General features: G+C 39.6%; 1 protein-coding gene across 9 annotated transcripts in view; it reads right to left on the minus strand.

The window, feature by feature from the left end:
* The window catches only part of LOC109035892 (uncharacterized), a 117,401-nt gene that overhangs the window by 23,579 nt on the left and 68,442 nt on the right, over window positions 1-25,380 (minus strand). For 8 of the 9 annotated variants that reach the window (XM_072295829.1, XM_072295830.1, XM_072295827.1 and 5 more), the window contains 4 exons: window positions 10,126-10,245; window positions 4,166-4,284; window positions 1,869-2,036; window positions 595-722 (listed from right to left, as the gene is read on the minus strand). In XM_072295829.1, coding sequence (XP_072151930.1) covers window positions 595-722; window positions 1,869-2,036; window positions 4,166-4,284; window positions 10,126-10,245 — 535 coding nt within the window. Of the gene's footprint in view, window positions 1-594; window positions 723-1,868; window positions 2,037-4,165; window positions 4,285-10,125; window positions 10,246-19,020; window positions 19,208-25,380 lie in introns of those variants that run through there. The other variant, XM_072295828.1, reaches the window with a different exon arrangement.

Here is a 25,380-nt window from a genome sequence, read left to right on the forward strand (position 1 = left end):
GATCTCCGAGATGGCATTTCTCCATCTCTTTCAGAGAGAAAATTCTCTTCGAAAGATTCTCTTTTAAAGAAAAAATTTCTTTTAAAAGAGAAATGTACTCCCTGCAAAAGCTGACAACAGCTTTAAAAAATTAAAAAGGTGGGTATCTTCAAGATGATCACTACACCACTGAGGCTGACCCATCAAGTAAATGTATCCAAAGTATTCAGGAGATTTGACCTTCTTAAAAAGATAATTTTATCAGACCATTTTTATTAAACATTAATTTATGTCAGTAGTTATCGCTCTCTTCAGAGGTCTGTTGTCTTCGGCTGTTATTCTGAGATTTTTCGAAATACTCAAGCTCAAAGGGATACATACAAAGGCAAAGGCATGTGGAGGGGTTTTGGGTGGTTTTTTATGCTGAATGCATTTGTACCAAAATAGAAAATGCAGGCAGAAACGCCTAGTGCAATGATTCAAAGCTAGAGGCTATTATGAAGACCTAAAGCAAAAATCTAAATGGTTTTTGAATGGTACATGTTTCCTAAAAAATAAACTGATGATAAAATCGATTGCTCTCCAAGATACTAAATCTGAGTGAATAAAAGGTACCTTCTGCTAGCCCAATATGACCCTCCAGTGTCAGCAGGCTCTAACATTCTTGGTGTTGAACTTCCGAATGCGAATACTATAGAGCTACGGTCATGTCTTCTTTTGGTTTCAATTCTGGCCTCCCGTTCCTGGAAATTTAAATAAAAATTAGAAACCAAAGAACTTGAAAAAGCAAAAACTTTAGATATGCATAGCTCCATAAAGGCATTATAGACATTCTTTCATCGTTAATTAAAGTAAATGGTTCTAGGATAGTTAATTATCTACTTGAGGAAAATTGCAAATTGACTGTAATGTAAAGAAGACATGGTGCAATGGGTGAATAGGATTCCAGGGAAAATCCATTTAATTCAAATATCCAGAAGGAGTTCAATGTATAGGTAGTGCACAGCTACACCCAAATGTAGGTGAAAAAATATCAAACCAGGAGAATCTGGAAAAAGTAAGAATTTTTCAATTGAAAAAGATTCCAACTGGACCAAGCTTAACAGAAGCACGCGGAATCGCATTTTTGAAAAGAGGAAAAATTAATGAGGAGCCGTTTAAATTTAACGAGTCCTAAATTTTCTTCTCTCAAAAATTCATAGTCGAGAAAAACTAATTTGAAATTGAAAACGGTCGTTCAACTTCATCATAATCAGCTTAAAGATGAGGGTCCTTACCTAATGATGAAGTTTAATGACCATTTTCAATTCAACTTTTAATTCCAAAAACGTTCCTGTGGTTTATATTATCTGGCCAATGAAGGATTTTGTATTGTTCTGAGGGATTATTATTTTATAATTATTATTTAAGGGTTCAAGAGGTCAATAATGGCAAGTGCAATAACATGAACCTAATAACAATGGGTACTTAAAATTTCCTCACCACAATGTATTTTTGTACACAAACAAACTCAGTGTACTTTTACAAATGTTTGGCAAACGACTGTAGTAAAAAAAAGAGCCTGGAGAGAATTCAAAAGAAGTTAAAGGGAAAAAGTAGTCTTTAAATGTTAAAAGTGGAGATTCTCCGTTTCTGGAAGAGAATCCTTGATTTATCCTGAAATGTTTCATCCCTGATGAATCCCGGATTTTTCCGGTCTAAACACCATGATTTAAAAAGATAGTAATGATAACACGTGGGTCCTAGGCCACTACAATGGACTGTAATGTTGTTAAATTCATAAAATTCCCTTTCTAGATAGGTTCATTCTGCATAATATCAATTTAACAAATTGTCCATCTACATGGAGTAATGTAGCCACACACAGCAATGTGATCTGGGGAACTTACCTGGTTTTTTCGAAGGATGGCTTCCTTTCTCTCTCTTTCAGCTTCAAAAATTAGACGCTTTCTTTCTTCTACCTGGTGCCTTTTGTCTGAATCTCGCATTCGGAGCTCTTCCATCCTTCTCCTTCTCTCTTCCTCTTTTTGTTCCCTAAATTTCTGAGCTGCAAGAGCCTAATAGAAAGAAAAATAAAATTAAAAGTTGATCATGTATTTCAAGACACTTGAAAAATGGCATAGTTGATATTCTTAAATTTTGTCAACAAAGATCTGTGCCCTGGAAAAAAAATCTGGATTTTACCTTACAAAAACTATTTCTTTCCTTATCTTGAGGGGGAAAAGTAATTCTTGAGGGATATTTAATCTGCAAGATATTGTATGATTCTAAAACTTGTCTAGAGACTATCTTAAAAAAATTGCCATAAAAATAATTGTAAATTTCATCTTCAGAAAATGAAACATCATTAACACACTAGGTACAAGCTTTTTGAACTTCTGACACATAGGTAGACAATGGCATATTTTCGGTAAAAACCTCAGCATGGAATTTTTTAGCAATAACCACAATTCATACATTGAAGCTAATAAAATAATTGACAGTTGGAAGAAAAAAAAAATAAAACCATAGTGGGTTCTAAGCTAATAGTTAGGAGATGCAATTAACATTCCAAAACATTGAATCAATATGAATTTACAAAGATAGCTTGATTTCACAAGCGAAGGTGGTATTAAAAACTCAAAATGTGGTACTTGGCAGAGAGAAGTACTTTGGACCCGGAGCGACCGAAAAAAAGTAACTCACAACTTACTTCAATTCAGGTACATTTGAGGCAATAATATTCGTATCGTAGGCAAGGGGATAGGCAATAGGTGTGGGGATCGAAGTTCATGACAGCTTTCCAGAACCGAAATCAAAGACTTTTGGGGATTATCCGAGGAGTTCTAATCGGTGGAATTAAGGACTTTTCAAGGACTTCTGAGGACTAGGGGTAAAAAAGGGTAAGAAATAGTGCTTTAAAGATGGAAATTACTTTTTAATTAAAGTCACTGTTATACATAAATGTGTAAAAAGCAAGTGCAGAAAACTTGGGAAGTCTGTATTCAAGAGGGCAAAAATAATAACACTCTCATCTACCAAATCGGTAAAAACAAAGTCTAGAAACTAGAGGTCTGCCTCAATATATAAGAACTTAATTTAATTTATACATCAAAAAATTCTGACCAAACTTCATTGTGAATCACATTATTAGAATTATTTTCCCCCACTATTTGTACTTTTACACAATGTTTTGATTTATATCTTGACAATACAACGTAAAGTTGCTGAAAAAAAGGTCGATGTACATAAAAGTGTACATAAAAGCCGACTTGATCAAAACTTAGACCTTGGGATTTATTAATAGTAACTGAAGATGCAAGAGAAAAGGGAAACTAGGTTCGATTGGTACTTTCACCAGTATCTAATTAGGTAAACTTGAGGGGAAAAGAGCACGGGAGGGGAGGAGAAACCGGTTTGTGACATGATTAGGGTGACACGCCACCCTTATGATTTTATATATTATGATTCAACGATTTGTTCAACGGAAGACTTCTACCGAAAAAATCAGTTAGTGGTTATTCTTAAAGAGATGAGTCAAAAGGCATCAATTAGATTGGGGGTAGGTGCCGTAACTGCCGGGTCAGAGCCTTAGTCCTGAGGAACTTCTCTGCGAATTCTTCCTGCATGCCTTCTAAAAATGCACAACAAGTTTATTCAATTTTGAAGTAGTGCACAAAAAATCCGCTAGCCACCTTCCTCAAAATTTCTTCAAATTGGACTTCATTTTGCAATTAGAAACTACAATTTCTGGCTTATCCGTAAAGACACTCATGTTCCTAGGGGAACTAGTGGTACATATGTTGTTTCTAAAATGGGCCAGAAATTGCAGTTCCTGATTGAAAAATGTAGTCCAATTCAGGGAGTCTAGTTGAATTTCATTTTAGGAAATTCTGGAGATAACCTGATTTTTCCTGATTTTTGACTGCTAAATCCTGATTTCATAATTTTTCCAAATCCGGGTCGAATTCATATTTTGAACGTAACTTCACAAAAACATTTCGATAGAAAAATCCGATCGGACGGCTGACTTTTCTCAAATCCTGATTTTGCGACCGATTTTTCCTCAAATTCTGAAAGAATCGGGGAAGTCGACAAAATCCTGATGCCTAACACTCTGCAATTTCACGATTTCATTGGTGTTCATTCCGATTGATGCCATATGGAGATGCAGATAATTAGAAAACATTGCTGGGTGGTAACTTACTTGCTGCTTGAGCTCCTCGAGTTTTCGTTGTCGCTCTTCATTTTGCTTCTCTCTGAGGATTTTGAGCCGCTCCTCTCGATCTCGCTGAAGGCAAGTGGCGTTTACTGACTCTCGTGCTCCTGGAAAATAGAAATAAAAGCTCAACTAAAAATTTAAAACAAACAAGTCAAATAATGAACAATGTGCCCAATAAACAATGTTGAACGGCTGTATCGCATGGGTTATTTTACGGATATGAATAAGATTTACTCTTCTATGAAGTTTTCTTCCGGATCTCCCCAAGTTGCAGCTAAGGCACCCCCAAACTAAGGGAAAATTATATTTTTCTCTCAATTCTGGCAACATTATGGACCGAAACTCATGAAAAATGGCTACCAGCTGTAATTAACAGCTCTGAATTCACCCATGGCCACGAAATATTGCGGTATCAAGTCTAACTAGATAAAGGGGGCGATATCAAGGGGTCTCGGATCACCAAGGATAAAAAAATAAATCCCATCCCCGATTGGACGCCTAAAGGCTAAAATTCTTCTACAACTTAAGATTTCGATATTTCTTAAGCCACCAGGGTGTCTACTAAAACACGTTGGCTAAAAATCAGTGCTTTTTCAGTACATTCCCGGGAAATTCAGTACCTCCTCAACAGAAAAATTCCAATTGACGAAATCCGAAAAATTTCACCACTTTGAATTTCTCGCTCAAATTGCGACAAAAATTACAAAAATTCCGGACCTTCTTGTAGAATTTCAGCACTTTTTCAGTGCTTCTGGACCGCCCTTGAAAAATCCGTACTATTTACGGACTATCCGGAAATTCCGGACTTGTAGACACCCTGGCCATGGATGAATTTAAAGCTAAAATTACGGAAAGTTCGATGAGTTTTGATCAGGAATCGTCTCCGATCTTAAAAAAAGTATAGTTTTCCAAAAGGTTCCGGGGACTGCAGCTCTGACCCGAGTTTGGGCTTTTGAGAAAAACTTCAAGGCGAAAAAAAAATACTCATTTTGACCGATAGAGTACGCCCATGTAGTCTGTCCGTCTGACACTGGTGCAACCTGTATAAAATCTAAAGAGAGAGAGAGAGAAAAAAACAAAAACCGAGTTAGAGGATCGTGCATCGTCCAATGCAGTCACTGGAAGAGGCACGCATTGCATGAAAACACCATCAAATAGAAAACCTCCTTGAGGAAACCTCGCATTCTTCCGAGCCTCCGGTCCAACGGGTCGATTTTTGAATCGTTATCGAGCGATATTAATCGATTAATGCCCATGTTAGGAATACGCTTTGTCGATAACGATTCGACAATCGACCCGTTAGCTTCGCTTCTTCGTGATGACGCGCGACGCCACGTCCGCGTACGTAACGCGTGACGACAAAGCGACGTCCAGGAGGCGTCCGAGTCCATTATATTTATGATCCATGCAGCCTCAGCTGTAAAATTATCGAGGCTAGTTCTGCCGTGATAGCGAAGAGAGCAGTAAGTGCAAAACTGAAGTTTTTAGAAAACGGGCTCGGAGGCTTCTGACCGGAAAATTTTGTAGAAAGAAGCCTCCATTCATGATCAAATCAGACTAATCGTCCGAAAGACTCCTAGAAATCGTTTGGATGATTAAAAATCGACTGATTTTATTTCATTTTCATGCTAGGTTATTGCTAGACAAGACAGCCGTAAGTGCTATCTTTTGCATGCTTTCGTGGTTGCGTTTTGGACACACAACAACCGCATTTTCAGGTTAGAAATTCGCAGAAGAGGGCGGCACTTTACTTGAAAGCACTGTTTTCATTGGCTCTCTAGAGGATTAATGTCACTTACTGCTATCTTGCCTGAAACTACGTCATTTTTTGATCACTTTCGGCTTCCTCATAAGTTTCGTTTCGATGCAATTAAGATGAATTCCGCTGTTTTAGCAATTTCAGTGATTTCATCTAAAAGAGTTTAGACGAATTTTGAAGGAACTCGATTTCGAAAATTTGACTCTTGCTGCTCTCTTCGCTATCACGGCAGAGTTACCCGAGAAGTTTTCAGGCGCGTTTTTGCGGATTCATGAGCTGAGCGAGGAGGATGTATCTGAACTACATACATATATGAAAATAAGGATCAAGGAGAAAAAACAGAATGGGTACTAAGTCTGAGCGCCGAGTCAATCAGCGGACGATAATTTGGCCTCAATAGTCCGCTTCTGTATACTTGTGGAAAGTCGGAGGCGGTTCTCGATAAATTATTTCCGCACACAGCGACATTTGGACTGCATTTTGCAATTTGGAACTATAAATTCTGGCTCATATGAAAAAACACTTATGTGCATAGGGAAAATAATGGCACATACGTTGTTTTTAAACCGGGCCAGAATTTATGGGTCCAAATTGCAAAATGCAGCGACATTTTTTCTGTGCTCCATGAATGCAGTCATGTGGACTGTTGATGCAAAGTTATTTTTATTTTTCTCCGTGGAACTAACGTCTTAGGGTTATTTTAGAAACAACGTGTGTGATTATTAATTTCCTGATGCAAAGAGGAGCTTCTCGATCCTCCTGCGTCTTTTTCTTCTACCTCTACTTCTCCATTTCTTTTCTTCTTCTTCAAAAAATGAATTCTTGATATTCCTCTTTATCGTGTTTTTCCTTTTCCTCATCGTTGCTCCGGTGCTCCCCTTTCCCTTTTTTCTATTCTTTGTCTATTCTTCTGAATTTCCCTTCTCTTTTCCCTATTTTACCAAATGCTAACCCCCCCCCCCCCCCCCTCCCTTGTTTTATCTGTGGGTCCGTCACAGGTAATGTGACGTCAGATCTCCTGACTTTTGACACTGCACATGTAGGATCCTCCTTGGGAATAAAACGAATCAAAAGTATGAGCGACTCAAAAATGAAAAAGGCTGATCACGGTTCATTGACCCAGACTTACAGATCCTAGACTTTGATGAGACGAATGATAATTGGACTAAATTTTTCAATCAGGAACTACTATTTCAGGCTCATTCATATAAACACCGATTTACACACAGAATCTAGTGGCGCGCATGCTATTTGTGAAAATGGCCGGAAATAGTAGTTCCTCGTTGCAAAATGCAGTCCAATTTCAGCTCAAAAGACGACTAACGTTGGCCGGTAAGTATCGCTCGGCAGTCAATTGGAGCGAACGAAGCCTGTTAAATGTGCCAAGTCGAATTGCGGGCACACCGTTGCAATGCTTTTGCGATTTTCATTCATTCTTTTAACATCAATTCTTTCTTAATTTTTTGTTTTTGGTCCCAGCGATGTGATTCATTACACTTACGAAGTTCGTATGTGTGAAGAAGCGCACTCTATTATTTTGCTAGTTTTCTCTAAATATTCCGTAGAAACATAATCATTTTCTCTGGTGCTTCTCGACCAAACTTTCTAATTTGAGAGGAACTGCTTCATTTTAACTATTTTTTTTTGGTGGGAAAAAATTGAACAATTTTTTTTAGGAACACACTGTTAAACATGAACCATTTACTCGAAGTGAAATTCGACAGCTAAAAAAAGGCGAGGTCCAAACGACCACGGACCGGGGTATGAATGACTTTGGGTGGTTGTGAAATGCACGGAATGCGGAAACTGCGAACGCAGAAGAAAAAGGATAGCTAAGAGGGATGAGAGCTCTCTTGACCGCGAGGAGTGAACCAACTACGAGTTCATTTAACTCGGAGTAGTGTTACATTTACACTATATTTTAACACGAATTGAATGGGAGATCGACGGTAAGACGACTAAACCACGCCCCTCGTTTACGGTGTTCAAAAATCTCCGCCCCCATCTTATTTTTCTTAGGGTGTGCAAATCAACATTATTCCTTGAAGTTTTTTTTCAGAATTTCCTTCGCGCGTAAAGAGGAAAAATCACGGCAGTTTTTAAGAACTGACGTCGAGTAGTTCTTCATTTAAAAATTAAAGTATGAAGGAAAGCCTGCAACGTCGTAAACCGAGATACGTGGTTTGGTAGTTTTACCGTCGATGTGTAATACGAACTAGGGGTGTGCGGTGAACTCCCAGATTTTTAACAGTGGCACGCGATCAGCAAACACCTCTGAGTCTTATTGTTAGTTTTCTTTAAATCAATCACGACTTCCTTTTTGGATTGTGAAAGGTTTAGACTCATGTTGACACAACGATCTTGCGATCAGTCGCGAAACAACGTTCCAAAATTTATACGAGGTGTCCCAGACCATACCCATGCCAGCCTTGGCTGGAGCCAAAGCATAAGCTTGCCGCAGCGGAAAAACGCCGTTTTAAGATCCAGACGTTGCCAAATTTCCTCGGATCAAACATTAATTTTGAGGAAAGTTAAGAATACGTGTATTTCCTTGATATTTTTTTCAGGAGGACTGTTCAATTCAATTCATGAGTAGGGATTATTTGATAAATTAAATAATAAGAGCTTATCAGTTCTCCAGGAAATTCGTCGTTGATCGGAGGACATTTTGCAACATTCAAGTGTTCATACGACGTTTTTACCAATGGCGTGGCGTGCTTTGCGATATATCGATTGATTTGCCATTTAAATCTATGGTAAATGATCGATAATAGGGAGCACCTTGATTATCGATTCTTTACCACAGCTTCAAGTGGAGAAATATCGATTATCGATTATTCACGCCAAGCCCCTGGTTTTTACTCGACGCTCTGGTATTGATATCCGAGCAGAGAACAATGATATCGGTAATAACGCCTTGATACAACTATTCGGCGGAAGGAAAGTTCAAACTGACTTTTTGATGCTTAAAAATTGGAATTTGGAAGCGAATTATTCACAGAATATGCATAAAGGCTTGTTTTACTGGAAATCATTAATAAAGTAAGGTTACTACCAGGTCCCCGAGGTCACCCGTTTGAGGCTTTTACCTCGGTTATTTTCGGTCGGATGATGTTTTGGACGGAGAAGTTTTATCAGGAATGGACCCCAGGAATTTGACTTTCCTTGTTTTGAAGTCCCTCAGCCCTCCTTGGTGTCCATGCCATACACTGAAAAAAAAATCTCCGCGTTTTTACCAAGGTCCGTTGGTACCTTTACCATCTCACTTTTTTTACCAATTATTGGTAATTTTACCAAGACAGACTGGTAAGCTTCCCTAAAAACCGGTATTTTTACTGTTATTTTCAGGTAAGAATACCACTTTTATTGGTAATCAATTCCCGGTAACTTTGCCATTTTATCTCGGTAATTCTACCACAGTCGATAAAAAATATTAGCGTTTTTACCAAGGTCCAGTAAAATTACCGAGAAAGTTCAATAATTTTACCAAGATTCCTCGGTAAAATTACCAATTCCATAAATGTTAATTTTACCAAGAAAAAACTGGGATCGAATAGAACCCTGAATTCTTTGTAATTTTACCCTTTTCTCAGTAAATACACCGAGATTTTTTTTCAGTGTATTCAACGCCCTTATCCGAGACACCACTCGACTGACCAAAAAAACAAAAAAACCAAAAAAATAGCCGGGCACGGGTGGACGCTGTATCAGGACTGATCCTGATGGCTATATTTGCCGTGTATAATTTGATACGCTTCATCACGACTGATCGCTAAATTGTAGTGTCAACAACAGTAATGTCAGCTGATGAAATTGTGCCCCACTGTTCTTTTTATCGAGAAACTTCAAAATATTGGCATTTCCAATGGTGAAAAATGTAAACTTTGCAACGCTATATTGCCAGAATAAGCTTTAAGCTCAAGCTAAAACTTTCACTGGAGGGTTGTTTCATCATTGAATTTTGTTTGGGAAAGATTTAAACAAAATCTCTATGTCTTTGAAGAGGGACAAAAGTAGGCCTTTTATCCGGCAAGCTCTTTACGGGGATGAGGGTGGGCTGAGGAGGGCGTTAACTAAGAGGGTTGAACAATGGGAAGAATTTCATGACGTGAATTTTTTTAGAGAAGATTCTCGCTGTGGAGGGACAGAGGTAAGAGCCTTGGAAGGGATTGTTTCTTAAACTTACCGGTTTTAGATGAGGTAGATAAAGCAGATGTGGTATTTCGGGGATGACTGTTACTGCTGTTGTCTATTGAGCTAGATTCTGGTTTTTCATTGGCCCGCCCGTCAACGGGAGTAGCACCGGCTGGAACAAAAAAAGAAATATTGGGTCATTTTTTTTGTATACACTACAGATAGTTAAGAGCGAATAATTATAAGTATATCAAGGCAAGGGATATATAAAATACCAGTGAACTGCCATATTTTCCTGCTTAGTGTTGTAAGAGAGGAAGAGAGAAAGAAAGTCACACCGGCGATGACAGCCCGTACTAAATAATCGAAAGCGATGAAAATATCGCCTGCAACAGGGTAGATATGCATTAAACGCTACACATGAACTGCTTCCTGTTCACAGAGCAGCGCTCTCTAAATTGAACGCTGTTTTCATTTGTGGGCAAATACTGTTCCCCCGCGAAAAATTTCTCGCGGAATCAAGATCTAATCTCATCAATTTTGAAACCACCCGACATTAAAAACATTAAAATGGACTATTATTTGGATTGCATTTTGCAAAAAGGAACCACTAGCATTGCAATGATGCTAAGATTGTGCAACTTCATCTTTTGCAATAAAATTGCGGAAATCGTGATAAAACTATGAAATTTAGATGGTAATTTTTGTCTTAAATTTACAGTTTTTAGCGAGTAGAATAGAAACTATTAATGGATAATCGGGTTTTTCCTCCAAGACAAAAGAAGTTGCACACTCTTAGCAACATTGCAATGCTAGTGGTTCCTTTTTGCGAAATGCAATCCATTTTAAGGTAAGTCATCAGCTTTGCCGTAAGACATTCTGGACACGGTAAAGATATATTTTAAATTTTGATCGTTTTCAAAATCTTAAAATAAAGTCAGAAGGACTGCTTCCGATTAACCATATCGATATCAATACATTAAAATCGGTTGATAATATTGGAAACAGTACTACTGACTTCATTTTAAGATTTTGGAAGATAAATTTCGGCAAGAAAATTCCTTATTGATCTACATGACGAATGCAATTTCGCTTCCGCCAAAACAGACCACGTAATGATTAAAATCTTGAAAACATGGATCAAGCCCAGATGGCATTGCGCCGAAGCTGAGAACCCGCCTGCAGATCTTGAAATTCAAAATCCACCAGGAAAAAGGGGCTAAAAACACACAAGTGCGAATGGTACTTCGGGAAAAATGGTCAGAATTTTTCGAGATGCGATACTAAGAGGCGATCTCAAAGCGATCAAACGTTGGAGGGCACCAAGAAAAGAAGGAGAACTAAACTAATCAGTGTCAAACTCCTCCAGGCTGGCACAGACTTTCCTTCGAGTTGGATCCGTTCTCCACGCCAATACAGCTCCTTGAAACGCCCAGAAAACGATATACTTGCGTTTTTCAGACGGCTCACTAACTTCGCCCGAGGGGAGGAAAGAAAGTAAAAACCGACAATAATTGACAGGTGAGACGGGAATGCGATGGTGCTAAAACGTTGCATGCGCAATAATCGGGAGGGATGTCTTGGCTAGGGACGCGATTGACAAGCCTACGGATAACCCGTTGGCGTTGCCATCGCCTTGACAACGCCAGCAACTTGCTTTTATCGAACAGTGTACAAATTGCTCAAGAGCCTCGTGAAAAATAAGGAACGCCGATTTGAACCTTACAGTTTCCCTTTTTCAGGGTCGTCACAAGGGTAAATTGTCACCCGCGCCGCGCCAACAGCCAATCCCCCCCACCCTTCCTTTCTCCATGATCAACTGATGAGTGAGGGCTGTTTTCGTACTTAACAAATCCTTCCCTTAGGAGTTAGGACGTCGCACAGTGAATCGAATCCATAGGAAAAGTTGGACAAAATTTGGCAACTTTAAACGCTTATAACTCCTTTCCTCTAGAATGTAACTCACTCTTCTTTTTTCGGTCCTGATGTTGTCTTGCATTCAATTCTATTAGACGATGATCATTTCATTTTAGTGTATTTTCCGAAGGAAATACACTATTGCGATCTTATGCAAAAATAAAAAAAAAAAAAAGTCGAACAAGAGTTGCTCAGGTACTTTCTTGTAAAAAGTTGAATGGAGATGTTGCATGTGTGAGGAATTTGCGATTTGACTGTTGATTCTTCTGTAAAAGTTCGCGAAAAACACGATGGTACTACTGGTTTTCTCTGAAATCAACTCCCAAGCTCAAAAAAAGCTCTCAAGTTGAGACCAAAATGGAGGGGATATCCCACCCTACCCTAAGAGTCCACATCTACAACAAGACAACAAACTCGCTCTATGCAAAGATAGGGAGCAAATACATTGACAGGGCTGCCACTTTATTTGGGGACTCCAAAACTGAAAACACGGCAACCCTGCTAATGTATTTGTTCCCTATCTTTGCATGGAGAGTTTGCCTTGATGTAGACGTGGACTCTCAGGGTAGGGTGGGATATCCCCTCCATTGTGGTCTCAACTTGAGAGCTTTTTTTGAGCTTGGGAGTTGATTTCAGAGTAAAAACCAGTGGTACCATCGTGTTTCTCGCGAACTTTTACCTACATAAGAATCAACAGTCAAACCGCAAATTCCTCACACATGCAACATCTCCATTGTCCGAGTCAATCTTACAACTTTTTAAAGTAGTTACGTTCCTTGGTCCAAAAACGACGATATTTGCCTCACTGTAAATTACACCAAAACGGCCTCACTTGGAGTGAAATCGAAGGGAGGAAACACATTCCAGGATGACGTGCGCTGAAGTCGGGAGCGAGAACCCCGCACCCTTGGGCGGAGTAATCTAACAAACAAACAAAGCTAGGTGTTAACAAGCTCTTTCCCTCATCCTCCTATCACCGTCATCGGTGCGGCGCACAGTGGCTCAAGTCAATGGAAGAAGTCGGACATGAAATTTTTGACAAAAATTGTAAAATTTTACGTTTATATCATCATAATTTTAACTTTAAGAGGTGCTCTTGATAGAAAATTTCACTTGGAAACCAATGGAACCACTTTCAGAACCTCAAAGTTTCGTATAAACAGAGAATAAAATTTCCAAATTTTGTCCGACCTCTCCTATTAACTCGATGCACTGTGCGGCGCGGCGTGGCGGCAGCAGTCGAGCGTAGAGAGCACTGAGCATTCAACTCTAGGCTCAAATTCGATCGAACTTAAGCTAAACTTGCTCTCTCTTCGTCTCGTCGCTCACTTAAAAAAAGAGCGGGGGTAAAAATCGCCAATTCACAATACCAGTACAATTTTAGTGCGTAGTAATTAGAAGACTTGGGGGCCGTCAATAAACATCAATCTGTTTTTTTTTTTTTTTTTTTTTTTTTTTTTTTTCATTTTTAGAAATCCTGATTTTTCCTGATTTGAGACTGCTAAATCCTGATTTCATAATTTTTCCAAATCCTGGTCATCTGAACTTCTGATTTTTTGCGGAGCGAATGTAACTTCACGAAAGTAGCACGATAAAAAAATCCGATCGGACGGTCGACTTTTCTCAAATCCTGAGTTTAGGACCGATTTTTCCTCAAATCTTGATGAAATCGAGATTGATTCCTGATTGACCTCAAATTCTGTTAGAAGATCAGGAAAATCCTGATGCTAGACACCCTGCTAAATTACGTGACGATTTAGGGAAGGAGAGGGGGGGGGGTTAGAAGAGAGCGTTACGCCATTTTACGTGTTTAAGGCATTTTTTTTCAAGTCCATCAAAAACATCCCGTATATCCGTACATTTTTTAGGAAAATCCGTGCATTTTCTGCACTTCCGTGCCAACTTTGTAAAGCCTTTTCAGTGTATCTACTTGATAAAATGCACTATCTTGAGAAATCACATATCTTCAATACTTTTTTGTAAAGCCCATCACAAAAACCCCGTACATCCGTGAATTTTCCAGGAAAAGCCGTACCTCTCGAGCCGTAGTACTCTTCTATCATGCAGACCTTTCAAAAACTCCGCTTTTCCAGTGTACCGGCTATTTTTCCGTAGACAGCAGACAACCCGAATTTCTCGTAAAGCAAAGAAAAGGAAAGATTGTCGTAACATACATTGCCGTGCTAAGGAAAAACGCGGTATGAACATTTGAGAGTTGCCAAATTTCCTTCGATAAAATGTTTATTTTTAGGAATATTTTTCCTCGAAATTTCCAAACACTTTAGGTGAAAATACGTACAAAATTATCCGAAAAATTGGAAGGAAAATACTTATAGGTTGCCGGCCAGGTTGGCATAGTGGTTAGCGCGTCTGACTCTAGGTCAATAGGTCCCGGGTTCGAATCCCGGTGGTGGCGACAAATTTTCATGGAACTGACGAGTGGATCTGTAAGCAGAATTCGCTCGGCCTTAATCCGTGAAAATTTGTAAGCCCGAGCATGGATGTCTACCAAACTCCCTGATGTCTTCGGACAATAAATAGTGCCTATAGATGGCTGTAGATTCCTAAAGGAATAGAAGCCACTAAACTCTCAATAAAAAAAAAAAAAAAAAAAAAAAAAATACTTATAGGTTACCAAGGAGATTCGTGTTTCATCAAAGGAAATCCGGCAACGCCTAAAGGTTCATACGGCGTTTTACCTTAGCACGCCAGTGCATACCTCCGTACTGCCGTGCTAAGGAAGAACGCCGTATGAACATTCGAGAGTTGCCAAATTTCCTTTGATAAAATGTTTATTTATGAGAAAAGTTATGAATATTTTTTCTTGACATTTTCAGGAACTATAGGTGTAATTGCGAACAAAATTATCTAGAAATTTGGAAGAAAAATATTCATAAGTATGCCAGGGAATTCGTGTTTTATCGAAGGAAATCCGGCAACGTCTGAAGGTCCATACGGCGTTTTACCTCAGCACGGCAGTACATACCTTCGTAAACCTCACTTTTACCTACTTTAGCTCCGCAGTGCACGAGCAGATTACTCAAGTTCTGACGACTGCATGAGAAATGGCAATAAAAGATAAAGGCTGACGGTGAACGGAGGGACGAGCAGCACTAAAAACCAGAGCCCCCCCCCCCCCCCCTCTCGCGGTCCCATGCACCGACACGCCTGGCCCACCATCAATTGAAACGCTATTATGGAGAAGACGCCCATTTGCATTACCCGCAGAGCCCCGACGAGAGAGTGTGCCCGTGTTTTCGAGGGCTCGAGTGAAAAAGAAGACGAGATTCTCTTCCGCGAAGCACCCAATTAGACATACTGCCATGTTTCCGCGGAAAAAGCATACAAACAGCGCTGATCCTAACAGTTCGTACCTTAAAATTAATTACGCTTCGAAAAAAGCTCATATTCGCTCGTTTTTAACGAGGTGAGATAGAGGCTCGTGAGAGTCTTTGTTGTTCGTGAATATTTCTCGCCCAAGGGAACACGATAGTTCACTGCTCAGGCTCCTCGAGCTTTCACCTTAAAGTTTATCCCATTTGTTCAAGTTCAGCAATATTTTACTGCGATTAGCGTTCGTAGCATTGTTTTACCCTCCTTTTTTTCTCGTTTAGTTTATCAGGGTGTCTACGAAAACAGACTGACCAGAAATCAGTACTTCTTCAGTACATTCCCAAGAGATTCAGTATACCTTCTCGACAGAAAAATCCAGTACTTTTTCAGAACCTCCAATGGACGAAATTCGAAAAATTTTAATTTCTCGCTCAAATTGCGACGAAAATTACAAAAACTGAAATAAAATTCCAGGCCTTTTTGCGGAATTTCCGCACTTTTTCAGTACTTCCGGACCGCCCTTAAAAAATCAGTACTATTTCCGGACTTATAGACACCCTGTTTATAGATCACAGATACAAAGATTTTTTTTTTCTAATATTTTAAATCTTCTGCAGTTTCCAGAATTTTACACATTGTACATAAATTGAAATATAATAGATGTTATGAACAATCGAGCAGTTCATATTTTACACATTTTATTTGCTACGTTATGTCATATCTATTGGATTAGGATACAAAGAATGATGGAGAAAAGGAGAGCAGGAAATAACTAGTTAAATCCTTGTGCAAAGGTTGAGTCTTACAATTAAATTCAATTACAATTTAACACAAGAAATACATCTAATAAAAGAGTTGAAAGTAAAGAAATCCGTCTTGCATTTTTCAAAACGATCAACAGTGTTAGAAATATCCCTCCAACTGCCTGCGAATCACTGGTAAAAAAAACCTCTTGGACCAATGCCGCGGTACATTGACTTAAGAGGGCAGTTTCTTGTCGCCGGATTTAAGAGTCTTGAACTCTTGTTTCAACCGGATTTTTCATTGATTCAAGCGGATTTTGCATTGAAACAAGAGTCCAGACTCTTAAATCCGGCACCAAGAAACTGCACTCTTGAACCAAGAGGTTTTTTTTACCAGTGAAGGACTCAAGGTAATCATTCCAGGATTTGAATGTTGAACATCCAGTTCGTTCAGACTAGAGAGCTGAAGCTGGGAGTTCTGTATAAACGATTGAATTTTGTTGAATCTTGAATGATCTTTCAATATCTAGCGCTCACGTCTATATTTATGATTTAAAAGCGTTTCGAGCCTTCTCTTGCTCGGCGTGCGTCATCTCTGCTGGGGTTCATCGGAACTTCCAAAACAAACATACACACGTGCAACGGATATTGCCCCTCATTTCCGGCTTCAGCCAGGGATAAGACTTAAATACTGCCGTGCTGAGAAAAAACGCCGTATGAACCTTCAGGCGTTGCCAAATTTCGATTGATAAAACACGAATTTCCTGGTAAACTTTTGAATATTTCCCTTCCGATTTTTTAAATAGTTTTGCTCGCAATTGCACCTGAAGTTCCTGAAAATTTCAAAGAAGAATATTCGTAACTTTCCTCGAAAATAAACATTTTATCGAAGGAAATTTGGCAACTCTCGAATGTACATACGGCGTTCTTCCTTAGTAAGGCAGAATACTGCAAGCCGCTAGGTCATGAGGACCAGCGTATAAATTGCGTACTTTCCGCGGAGGCTGAGAAAGTATTTGTGTTCTTGTTCAGGGTGTCTTAATTTTTTTTTCCATTTTAGGAAATCCTGATTTTTCCTGATTTTTGACGGTTAAATCCTGATTTCATAATTTTTCCAATTCTGATTTTTGGCGGAGAAAAATTAAGCGAATGTAACTCCCCAAAAATAGTTCGATAGAAAAATCCGATCAGACGGCCGACTTTTCTCAAATCCTGATTTTACGACAGCTTTTTCCTCAAATCGTGATGAAATTGGGATTAAATCCTGATTGACCTCAAATCCTGATAGAATCGGGACAATCCTGATGTTAGACACCTTGAGTTTTACTTGCGGTAAACATAAGAAGTGAAACACAAACCAACCCGAAGTTTGGGTCGATTTCGGGACAATTAGGGTTAAATTTTACTCAGAGAACAATGGAAAAGTTGGGAATCACAAGAATCAACCGAGGGCTGGATATACTGAGAATTCCACTCCCCGTCGTAACCGAACTTCTGTGTTGTATTTTCTCTCGATGGAAAAATCGCGTGCGTTTGAACAGGGCGTCTATTAAAATAGGCTGGCAAAAATTCAGTACTTTTACAGTACTTTTTCAGTACATTCCCGAGAAATTAAGTACTTCCTCAGGGAAAAAATTCGGTACTTTTTCAGTGCCTCCAATCGACGAAATTAGAAACATTTCAACAATTTGAATTTCAAATTGCGACAAAAATGACAAAAAATTGAACAAAAATTCCGGACCTTCTTGCGGAATTTCCGCACTTTTTCAGTACTTCTGGACCCCGCCCGCCCTTAAAAAATCAGTACCATTTCCGGACTTTCCGGACATTCTGGACTTGTAAACACCCTGGTTTGGCAAAGGCGCAATGAAACTCGCGTCTTTTTCGCTGCATCGCGGCAGTTAGAACATACATAAAAAGCAACGACAAGATTAAAAGATACAGAACACAATGTTTAAGGAAACGGAGGTTTTTAAAAGTTGAGGACGAAGATTAGGGTTCTACATCGTAGAATGTGTGGTGGATACAGAAATGTAGACTTCATTCCTGGGGCAAATCCATTGCGGCGTTTCCAAATTTCAGCTCTTTGTTTATTTTTATTTTTATTTTTTTTTTTTAGAAACAAGCCAAAAGTATAGCTTGAAATTTACACAGTTTATTCTGCTAAAATGGAGGAAAAATCAAGGAAGTTTTCAAGAAATTACGTGGCCTAGTTTGCCAAAGAAGAAATGAAGTATGACGGGAAGTCTGTTACGTCGCAAACATGGATACGTAGTTTCGCACTTTAGCCATCGATAAGTCGAAGCCAATTGGTCAAATCAGGGATTTCGTCAAATGCCTAGGCATACAGTCAAATATTCTTACTTAGATTGAAATTTTGATTTTTACCCCAATTTTAGACGAAATAATTCGAGGCCGTTGTCAGAAAGAATTCTCTATAAAAATATGCAGCATACAATAGTATTTTAAACGATTTTAAAATCCTAAATGCACATTTTTCATGAAATTTTCAGCACTTCATAAAACATGAAATTTTCACAATTTTAACATTCAAATGTAATAAATACGGGTAAAAAGGAAGGAACAAGGAGAGTTCGAGGATTTGAAGAGTTGTTCTTCCCAAAACATTGAAAATCCGTGAACTTCTCACCATAAATTTACAGTAAACTGTTGTAAAATGTTGTAAATGTTGTAAAACAGTAAATGTTCCGGTAACTGTCAAAATTTGACTACCGGCCTAGGCATTTGATAAAATGCCCGATTTGACTAATTGCCTTCGACAAATGGACGCATTTATGCTAAAAGGAACTATGTATCGCGCAAACCCTATGCACATAGTTCCTTTTAGCATAAATACGTTCAAATATAAAGGCAGGACGTTGTTACGAATACGATTACGTAATCAGGTATCGAAGGTGAAAGGTGAGAAAGGGTAAAAGGGCGAGAGGGCGCACCTGAGTTTTTGGAGGATGCGGGTATCCCGTGGGGCCCGGCCTGGAGGAGCTCAGGGTAGAGGGGCCCATGAGAGTGGGCGCCCTCGCAGGAGCTCCAGTCGTGGAAATTGACGTTGTGCCAGCTGGACGCGACTGCACGGCGGAGTGTATCGCGACACAGCTCTGAGAACATGCCAACGCCACCCCATGGCGGCCGCGCACTCACTAACCCCCGACCCGACCCAGAGAAACACTTCACCGACACCCGTCACAGACACCAACGCCGACCCCGATCCCCTGCCCACGACACGTCCACCTTTACCACCCCCCATCCTCCCCAAACATTGCACGTGACTCTGCGCCACTTCAGCATGGACTGATTTAGTCACTACGTCATTTGGACTGCAGTTCGCAATTTGGAACTACAATTGGACGTATTTCTATCAAACGGACCTAAGCGCCATAAGGTGAGGAAGGTAGAGGGGGGGCCTAGATTGGCGGCGGAATCGGGCGTCCGGCTTATTCCGTCCTATACTCGCAATGTTTTTCCATGGCGCTTAGGTCCGTTTGACAGAACGCGCTATCCGGGATTCAAAATTCCTCAAAAGAACTCAAATTGGCGCTTAGTTCCGTTTGATAGAAATACGTCTAATTTCTAACTCAGTTTAAGAACAACATATTTACCATTGGTTTGCCTATTCAAATGAGTGTTTTTACGGATGGATCAGAAATTGTAGTTCCCAATTGCAAAATGTTGTCCATTCCATACTCAAAAAATCCAATGGTTCCACCCGAAGCAATAGAGAATTTGCAGGTGTCTGAAATTTGATGAATTTCGTGTTTAAGTGGAACGGGGTGAACTGAACGCGAGGATACCCTTGGTTCATGAATTGAACAATTATTGGAGAAGATGAGACAAAATGAGCTAATTTGCTAAATTACGTGTGTTTAAATGGGAAATGCCGCCGGATGACGTCAATAGGCGGTGCATTTCCTTACTTTTAGATCTATTTTCCACATCAGAAAAAATTATAAAAAATACTGTGAAATCAGCTCTTTAAACACTTTCACGTGAGGCAATAAAAAATTTGCAAGCAAATTCTCCATGAGAGTGTCTGTGTACGGGAGAGTATTCCCATCTCTGTTCCGCTCTCTGATTGGTTCATTAGTTTTAGGCTATCATGAAGCTCCAAAGTTGGACCAATGTAAATATACCCAACCCAGAGGAACAGGTCTTATCGGCTGAGAAATGAAGGATAATCATACTCAAAGGTTAATTTTTGGCATAAATATCCATCAAAGTTAGAGTCCAAGCGATTCAGAAGTTGGATATTAAAAAATTTCCATCACATATAAAATCACATATAGAACTTCGAAGAACTTTGCCGCCATCTTGTTTGTTTACATTGGGTCAAACTAGGAGCGGAGGGGCTGGGGTTTGTTTACATTGGTCCAACTTTGGGGCTCCATGATAGCCGATTTATCAGAGAACGGCACACTTTTTCTATGGTAAAAGGATTGAGATGGCAATACTCTCCCGTAAACATAGGCACTCTGGAAGCAATGGACTGTTTTACATGGATCGCGTTGCCGCGTTTTTTAGAGCGGTGAAATTGAATGACGATACATCGAATGCCGTGTCCACTAGATCAGTATATTGCGCATAGCGTGTGCGACAAAATTTTTTTGAAAATTAGGAATTTGAGAATAAAAATATGAACAAGTTTTGACCCCCCGTATTCAATAAGAACCACACATTTCAAACGATAGGGTCGCCCCGTACACCTTATGTCTACTTTGTCGAAAGCTTTGTCTATCAATTCCAACAATCAGCCCGCAGCAGTCAAATTAGGATCCCTCTTAAAACTGCTCGTGAAAAAAAAACTAAGTAAAATAAAATGTGGACACGCTATTTGCTCTACCATTAAAACTGGACGTGAGGCTGATAGCGCACGAATCGAATTGGTATGTCTTCAAGAGCGTAGGTGTGACTTTATTAGAACAGGTTTTTTATGTGTTAGAGGTTCACTCAGGGCCAGTTTCAAGGTAAGTATGAGTATGTAGGTATGCTCCTGCGGGCCAGATTGGCCGAAAAGGAGTTTCTCTATCGCGCTGGTCAGATTATGACGAGAGATTTGAATATCAGCCATCAGCCTTTTCAGCCGTCTTACGCCATGCACGAGTCGGGGAAAGAATTTCGGTCCGAGCACACTCTCCCTTTCAAATATTCCTGCGCTTACTCTAAATCATGGCAGAAAATAGTTCTCAATTAATGCGTTGACCACATCCTACCTACACACTTGAGTGAATTTATAATGAGAAAATATGGACATCTGATCTTTCCGCTCTGATTGAGTTGGCCATTTTATGCTTTCACGGAGCTTCCGGGCCCCAAAACAGGTGGACGTTACCGGAACATGCAAGCTGTCGCGGCAGACACGTTGCCTTATATGTGCGGAAAAACATGTTTTACATAAATAAACAGAACTTAGAATTGCATTTTCATAATGATGTGGTGGCTTAAGCGTTCTTTCCCTTTATACTCGAAGTGAGACTATTAATTCGTCTTTATCAAACCTGAAAATTAGTAAAATTTTAGTGTTAATTACACCATCCGTAAGGATATGCAAAATTCAATTTCTTGCCTCAATTTCTTCAATTTCTCACCCTTAATTTTGAGGTTTCAAAGCTTGTACTTGGTCTATTACCATTTAAAAACGTCGACTGTGAAATGCCCAAATAACGTATATCTTGTCTACTGTGTTTTAAAATCTCAGCTTTTATTTTGTGTTATTAAAGCAGAAAAATTTGGCTTCACTCCTTGAGGTTACCACCAAATTTTCTTCACGTAGAGAACGAAAATCAGTTTTTAAAAATTGTCGTTGAATAATTTTCTATTTAAAAAATTAAGTATGACAGGAAGTCTGCACCTCCGCAAACCGAGATACGTGCAGTTAGAGAATTTAACCGTCGATATGCTGCTGCTACACCTACTGAGTGTCAGAATCCGGCATATCGATCATAATCTTAAAATACTTGCTGATACTGGATTCAAATTTTAGCAGCTCGACATAAAGTGGTCTTATTACGGTACACTGAGAGAAAAAAGTCGAGGTTATGAACCGTAAAGGCGGTGTGTTCTACATCTATTGTACTATTCAGTTCATGTTACCATACTTTCATGCAAACGAGCTTCAAACAAAACGGAACTATAGAAAAACTCGATTGATACGGCTGGACTATAGAGCACTATGCCTACTTACAATTAATAAGACCGAACTTAATGGTTCTCACTATACACTGAAAGAAAAATCTCGGTATATTTACTAATAAAAGGGTATAATTACCAAGAATTTAGGGTTCTATTTGATCCCAGTTTCTTCTTGGTAAAATTACCATTAATGGAATTGGTAATTGTACCGAGAAATCTCAGTGAAATGATTGAACTTCCTCGGTAATTTTACTGGACCTTGGTAAAAACGCCAATATTTTTTATCGACTGTGGTAGAATTACCGAGATAAAATGGCAAAGTTACCGGGAATTGATTACCAATAAAAGTGGTATTCTTACCTGAAAAATACAGAAAAAATAGCGGTTTTTAGGTAAGTTTACCAGTCCGTCTTGGTAAAATTACCAATAATTGGTAAAAAAAAGTGAGATGGTAAAGGTATCAACGGACCTTGGTAAAAACGCCGAGAATTTTTTTTCAGTGTACCAACGCCGAAGATAAACCTTAATATGAGGATAAGTAAAACCTGGTTTCCACGGACGCAACGGCTCGTGTTTACCGCACCGCAGTAATGCTGAACCTCGTTGGTTTTAACGCGAACGTTTCAAATGAGGTGCACGACGCATTGCCGCCGAGAGTAATTAACCAGACGCCGCCGACGCAACGCGAAACTCGGCGTTGCGTCAACCGCAAGCCGTCCGTCGTGTCCAGTGGAAACGATAGCCTTAAATAAAGGAGGAAACAGATGGAGGCCAGTTTAAGTGTGTGTTTTCCTCGGAAATTGCAGGTCTCGGGGTGAAGAATATAGGTATGAGTTGAGGCTTGAGAATTGAAATCCTTTCACTCAACTCACTCTGCCTCCGTCAACAAAAACTGCGTATTTACGTTACGTTACGTAATGCCAAAGGAGTTCCCGTGGGAACTATACGGATAAACGTAATATTTCTGGATTTTGTTCTGTAATTTTGTTGTTTTTGTTTCGTCATATTAATGGAACTAAATTGCGTCTTTTTGTTCGAATTCCTGGAAACTGAGTTCAATCTTGAAAGCTGTCGCGCTACTGCGGTTTCAGCACTGGAAAAGCTTCGGTGAAAACATTGTTGCATCATCGGTGATGCTCGAGTGCAACTTTCCTGCTCCACAGTCTTGTCTCGAAGCATGCAAATTGAAAATGAAGGCGCTCTATACTCGGGCTGTCACACGATTCGTTGTTTTAAGTCGCTAAAATCAATCACTAGAAAAAATCGAACTTGGTTTACCCTGAAATATTATTGAATTTGCCGCAAAATTCATAAGTCAAGCAGAGAAGATGCTTGGATCAAAAGGAAAGTCCCTAGCATCAAACAGGAAACTATTCAATTCAAGCGATTTTTTTTACTCAAGAAAAAATCTCTGTGACGGAAAATTCAAGTCAATTTTTCCCAGAGCAATCCTTTCGACGAATAAACGATATTCACCAAAAAATACCGACAACAGATATTACGCGACATTCGACATCGAACATCGAAAAAATATAACTTCAGCGAATTTTGGCGCTCACGAAAAACCGCCCACGCAATACTGCGCTGTGCGATGGCAACCAGAGCGCCTTCATTTTCATCTGTATGCAACAAGGACAACCACGGAGCAGTAATAGTTGCATTCAGGCGTTGAACAACGTTGTGGCCGTTTGCTTCCACTGTTACACTCTTGCAATTGGTTCTAAGCGACATTTTACATCCTTCAATGTGGCAAGCATGGTGCGACAATGTAAACTTGCTCAGTCTTTGAAAATGACAGGATGGAATAATAAAATAGTGCTATGCCCGCACTTTTCTGCAGAAAAATCGAAGCAATAAACTCTAAAAATTGTAATTAGAGTCACAAAATAAACTCTAATGAGTTTCAGAGCATGAGTCTTTGGTGTTTTTTCTCAGTTTCTCGAATACAGTCACTTTTGTTGTTAATCTTTCTCTCTTAAAAATAAAAATTCTGAATCAATCGCTAATTCTTGCAATGCCCTGTTAAAAATTGGCGATAAGAGCTGCGTTTCAAAATACCATAGGACTTCTTATAGCCGGCTAAAGAAGGCTACAGAAAATTATATTGCTGGCTGTAGAATGCGGAGAAAATCATACGGCCGGGCTCTACGAAGCGATAAAAAATTATGCAGCCGGGCTATAGTTCCTATCGCCGGGCTTTACACTTTATCGCCTGGCTGTTGCTTTTTCGCCTTCGATTATAAAAGGCAAATAGTGTAGAAATTTGTGTGCTTTGGAAATCATTAAGTTTGATACGGAACCACCTTAATATTTACAAAACACACATTATATTTTCCTTGAATACATATTTTTTCTATCAATTAAAATGAGAATAATCCATACAGGGTGTGCAAAAATTTCAAAATCACGAGTTGAATAACGCTGACTCCGCCAGATTAAATATTAGAGCCTAACACAAAGCGGAGCGGCGACGCACTGGCGCCTACAAACCTAACAGGGATACTTCACGCATTGCGCAACGCGTGAAGTATCCCTGTTAGGTTTGTAGGCGCCAATGCGTGTTTCGCGCTGGCTGCCCGCCTGCCACGGCGCTTGAAGCAACTATTTCCCACCAGAGGTATTGCACAGTATCATACGAAACTGAAGGCGCTCTAATATATTAGTAATGGCAGGCATCCATCTAAAGTAGGGAGCTTTCCTCGCAAAATAAATCAAGATACTACGGCCGGAAAAGAGAGCAGTATTCCAAAAACTCACTAAGTCCTAGCATCCGTAATTAGTAACGTTTAGCATACACTTCATCGCCTGGCTGTTGCTTAATCGCCATCGGCTATAAAGGGCTATAAGAAATTGTGCTGCCGGCTATAGAAGCTATTGGAAATCTTACAGCCGGCTGTAGGTCTATGGTATTTTGGAACACAGATTCTACTGCCAATTTTTACCAGGGTATTTTTACGTGTAAGATCCTTAAAAAGAAATGTGCCATTGCATGTGTCTGGCGCATATGGCTAGGTAAACAAAAAATATGTATAATCTCGGTTACAACATCTAAGAATCTCCCGAAAGTAGAAGCTTCCACCGTAGCCGTGATACGAGTGGAGGGTCTCTGGTCTCTGTTCCTGGTCTAGCGGTCTCGATACACGATCAAATTCCCGGACCAATTACCATCA

This window comes from Bemisia tabaci, chromosome 2 (genome assembly GCF_918797505.1).
Source record: "Bemisia tabaci chromosome 2, PGI_BMITA_v3".
In the NCBI taxonomy this organism is placed as follows: domain Eukaryota; kingdom Metazoa; phylum Arthropoda; class Insecta; order Hemiptera; family Aleyrodidae; genus Bemisia; species Bemisia tabaci.